Below are 5,281 nucleotides of genomic sequence, written 5' to 3'. Positions count from 1 at the left end.
TTATCCTAAGACTCGTCTCGTGTGTTCCCATCACTGTGTTCTATTCTTCCGTAATAAAGAGTCACTATCACTGCCCAGAAAGTCACAATAAATGTTTAAAGGCCTCTATATGCTTTTTACACGTGTGTGTGTGTGTGTGTGTGTGTGTGTGTGTGTGTGTGTGTGTGTGTATGTATACATGCACATATATTCATGTATGTGTATACAAAAATTGCAGAAACATATACACATATATATATACACACACATATATATTTGTATATATTTATATATGTCTCTGTACACACATATACACATGCATATATTTGTAAGTATATATATTTATATAAATGTGTATATATATATGTATGCATATATATACATATATATATATATATATATATATATATATATATATATATATATATACATATATATGTACATACACATGTACACATACACATATATATATACATATATATATATATCAATGTTATATATCATATATATAAACATATATATATATATATTTCTATCTCTCTATCTTTTCTTATCTATATGTATATAGATATGGATATATTATATACTCATACATGTATACATACATATATATATATATATATATATATATATATATATTTATTTATTTATTTATATATATCAGTGGCGGACACTTGGGGGGACGAAAATAATTCGCGACCACGCCCTTCAGTTTACCTATATCAATCTATCAATATACATATATCAATCTTATCTACTGTATATATAAAAATATATGTATATATATAAAACATATATATGTATATTTTTATATCTCTCTATCTATTCTTATCTATATGTATATATATATACATATATACATATACACATACATACATACATATATAAATATATATATATACATATACCTACACACACACACACACACACACACACACACACACACACACACACACACACACACACACACACACACACACACACACATTTATATATCAGTGGCAGACACTTCGCGGCTTTTTTTGGGGCCGAATATTTTTCGCGTCTACGCTCTTCAGTTTATCGGAAAACGCGGGCAACACCCTTTTAAATGCATTGTATGGTGTTGTGTTGCATTGCGATGACACTCGAGTACCGAAAATCCAGGAATTGTAAAAATGCCGTTCTGGAAGGGGGCTTACTCGAGGTGGGGGCTTATTCTAGAGGTTGGCTTATTAAATTGTATGGGAGATATGTCAAACTGTTAAGCTTATTCAACGGAAAAAAATAACGATTTCACCCGTACAATCTTACCTTATCTCATTAGTGTTTCCAGGGGCGTCACTTCATGCTTTGTGTTGGGAGGGTGATGACACTTCTGCCCTGCCAAAACCGTAGAAATTGCCCATTTTGTAGGGAAAAAAAAAAAAAAAAAAAAAAAAAACGTGCCCTGCAGTGTTCTGAAGGGCGTGGTCGCGAGGAATTTTGGATCCCCCCCAAAAACGCGAAGTGACACCAGTATCGTATCTAAGTAAGACTAGCCCAATAGTTGCAAATCCGTGTAAGCTGTCCACCAAAAACGGTGTGTAACCAGATATAAGTGCAACTGTGCACACACACACACAAATATATATAAATATACACACATACATATATACATACACATATATTCCCACACACATTGATAGATAAAGTGATGTTCTAAATGGTTGTGGCAATTCAAACTAAATATGTTTATAGTTCTTTAATTGACGAATGATCAATTTGTAAGGAATGCTTTAGTGTTAATCAGTACTCAGTTCATGTCTGGGTCATTTTCATTTCAATTTCCTGTTTTCCAGGTTTGTAGGACAGGAGAGTAATGTAGTGAATCGACAGGTGCGGATAGGAAGACATAATCTCATAATGCATGGATATTCTAATGGTAAACATGAGAATATTGGTCTTAACTCCAGTGTGACTCTTGGTCTAGATAATCTTAGCCTCCAAAGGGGACCGTCGAAGTCAACCGTAGTGTTGAAGTCAACTGTGGCATCAAAGTCAACCATGGCTTTCCGTCCAACCAGCCTTGATCTCAAGAAGTTTCCTACAACCTCTAGTATAAACTCAAACTTCTTCAGCCTTGACCTTGATATCGATTGGTCTAAACAACATGACGCCGTCCACGATCTCCAAGAGGCCGTGCCCAACTTGCCCTCTCGTTATTGGCTCAAGAAGGACAAGGGTATGGGCATGAACAAAACCTGTGCCAAGTATCCATCTCTGTACCAGATCCGCTTCAACAACGGCCGGTGGCAGACGTTCGACACTTCCAACGGCACCTTCTACCTATTCAGTGCATATTATGACAACAGGACCTTGGCAGAGCGGCCAGCTGTGCGTGTCCTGGGGATGCTGAACCGCGTCGATCCCAAACTCAACACTTCCTGCCAACTTTGGTTTAATGGAACAAGCAAACCAGTATTCGCAGAGGTGTCCGAGTACAAATATATCTGGAATAAGGCGTTTGGCAAATACAAAAACGGCGTGCTACAACCATATTTGTTATCGTGCCAAGTGTCATCTGACTATGCACATCAGGTGCCAGAGTCTGTATCCCTCGTAGAGCGGCCGTGCGACACAGCCACAACAAACCTCAGAGTTGTTAAAAATCACCCACCTCAAGGTCAAATTAAGGACTTTGCTGTGTGCGTCAAAGGTCTCGACCTACCGAGTGCAAATTACACTGTTCGGCTAATAGAGTGGTTGGAAATGCTTTCTCTGTTAGGGGCCAATAAAGTATTCATGTATACCTTTGATATCCACAGTAATATAAGTAAAGTTCTTACCTACTACCAGAGGAGGGGCTTTGTGGACCTGACAAAACTCACCTTGCCCGGAGACCAGCCGAACATCCCTCAACTCACACACAAGTACCTTAAGGAGAGGGGCGGTAATAAACGGCTCAATGAACTCATCCCTTACAACGACTGCCTCTACAAGAATATCTACAGCTACAAGTACGTGGTTCTCTTAGACATAGACGAGATTATCATTCCTAGACATTTATCGTCTTGGAAAACACTGATGAAAGTCCTGGTCAAAGACGCTTTCAAGGCCAACAAGAAACCGCGAACCTCCTTCGCTGCGCGCAACGTGTACTTCCTGGACTCCATGCAAGAGAGACACGGCTTTTACAAGGATATCCCCCGATACATGCACATGCTGCAGCACGTGCACCGAGCCAGGAACTACACCAAACCAGGTGCTTATGCAAAGTGCTTCCACGACACCCAGAGTGTCTTCACACTCTATAATCACTTCCCCATCTCGTGCTTAGGAAAGGGGTGTCATTCTTACTATATCCCCACAAAAGACGCGCATCTGCAACACTATCGCCTAGACTGCCCTCCAGAACTTAGAAAGAGCTGTAACGATAATTACAAAGATAATTATGTTCTTGACAAGAACATCTGGAAGTATAAAGACACACTGATGCATCGTGTGTTCACTGTTTTCAGTCAACTTGGATTCTTTAGATCCAAGAGGCGGGGTTTTGCATTTACATAAAATCTTTTTAGCACCTCATATTTTTATATGACACAAACAAGAAATAGATACTTTATATAAAAATATGTCATCATGTGGCTTCAAAGAATTATTAACAATGAAGACTATATTTGAGGCTGCGTTGGGCCCCTAAGTCCAACTTGTATACCTATCTCTGCTTTACACATTTTAGCCTTTCAGGTTTGATTTCCACTGTGTATATTTCATGATTTCTTTATTTTTATAATTTCATATTTGCAAGCTGCCCTGCTGATATATAAATGTAAATTTTGTCCATGACCGGCGAGCAGCTACCTAGCACAGTGACGTGAAGGATCGAGATGTTTCTCGCTTCGGGGAAAAGAGTTGAACAGGACTCTCATTTCGGGAAATAACTGCAATCGAAGAGAAGGAGCAAGACTTGACAATAAGACGCTCCGTGGGAAGTTTTAACAAAACAAGGTTCTAAAGGTGAAAATAGTATATAGCATAAATAACAACCAAACAGCTAGTTCGGATATTTCTAGTAATTGAACCGCATGCATTGGTGAATTCCTTCACATGATTTTATTATCGAGTGTAAACCGTATCTGAGTCTTTATTGCCTATCGCGACATCAGATTTGATGTATTGGAAATGAAAGAATTTCTAAAGATCTGTCTTTTGTAATAAAGTTCATCTCATTTCAATCACATTTGGTATTCATTTTTGACATTGGAGATGCCTGCGATGGCATGGTTGTGATAATAATAGTAAGGTTTATTTGCATAATGATAGTGAGAATAGATATTATAGATTGAATACTGTTAATGCTGCTGATAACAATGCAGTGCAAAAAATGGTAATGTGAATATTAACCCAATTATTTTGATAAAAAACGAATGCCGTAACGATATGCTTCATAGTGATAGAAATGAGAACAAAAATAATGTTACCAACAACTAATCAAAGAAATGAAAATGGTAATCGTCACAATAATAATGCCGACAAAAATCATTCTCATATCAAGTATAACAGTAAAATTAGGGATAAAGAGTATAAGCAAACTGAAACACAATAAAAACAACAATAATACTTGACAACAGAATGGACTGCAATGACTGCATTTGAATAATATTGTTACTAATATTAATAATAGGAATAATTTGTCATGTTGATATTAGTAAAAGAATGTCAGCGGTTCTAACAATAATTATAATAATCAAAATAGCTTTGGCAATAACTGTAATTATAATGAAATAATAACAGCAACAATAACAATGATAACAGTTATTATGATAAAAGTGATGATGTTATTGATGATGATGAGGAAGTGATGATAATGATGATTATAATGATGATGGTAATAATGATAATGCTGATAACAATAATGATAATGATGAAAATGATAATGGTAATAATAACAGTGATAATGATAATAATGATGATAATGATGATAATAATGATGATAATGATGATAATAATGATGATAATGATGATAATAATGATGATAATGATGATAATAATGATGATAATGATGATAATGATGATGATAATAATAATGGTAATAATCATAACTGCGGGATTCCCTCCTCTTTCTACCACTCGCCTCCTGTTTCCCTTTTCCTTTCTCTCTGCTTCTACCTTTCTTTTCTCACTTTGCCAAATCTTCGTCCTCTTCCCCCCATCTCTCTGTCTCCTCTTTAAGCTCCTCCCTTTCTTCATGCCCCTCCTATTTCTTCTGTAAGTTCCCTTTCTCTAACCCTTCAATTCCCCTTCTCCTTCTACCTTCCTTCTTGACCCCCCCCCCCCCCTT

At 36.7% G+C, this 5,281-nt stretch overlaps 1 protein-coding gene across 1 annotated transcript in view; it reads left to right on the top strand.

The window, feature by feature from the left end:
- The window catches only part of LOC125039678, an 11,608-nt gene extending 7,027 nt beyond the window's left edge, over positions 1-4,581 (top strand). The window contains exon 2 of the mRNA XM_047633872.1: positions 1,800-4,581. Within this exon, the coding sequence (XP_047489828.1) occupies positions 1,800-3,507 (1,708 nt within the window). The 3' untranslated portion in view covers positions 3,508-4,581. The remainder of the gene's footprint in view (positions 1-1,799) is intronic.
- The last annotated feature ends 700 nt before the right edge of the window (positions 4,582-5,281 follow it).

This window comes from Penaeus chinensis, chromosome 27 (assembly GCF_019202785.1).
Source record: "Penaeus chinensis breed Huanghai No. 1 chromosome 27, ASM1920278v2, whole genome shotgun sequence".
NCBI classification, from domain to species: domain Eukaryota; kingdom Metazoa; phylum Arthropoda; class Malacostraca; order Decapoda; family Penaeidae; genus Penaeus; species Penaeus chinensis.
Note: the sequence above shows the minus strand (reverse complement) of the source record. Positions and strands in the feature narration are given on the sequence as shown.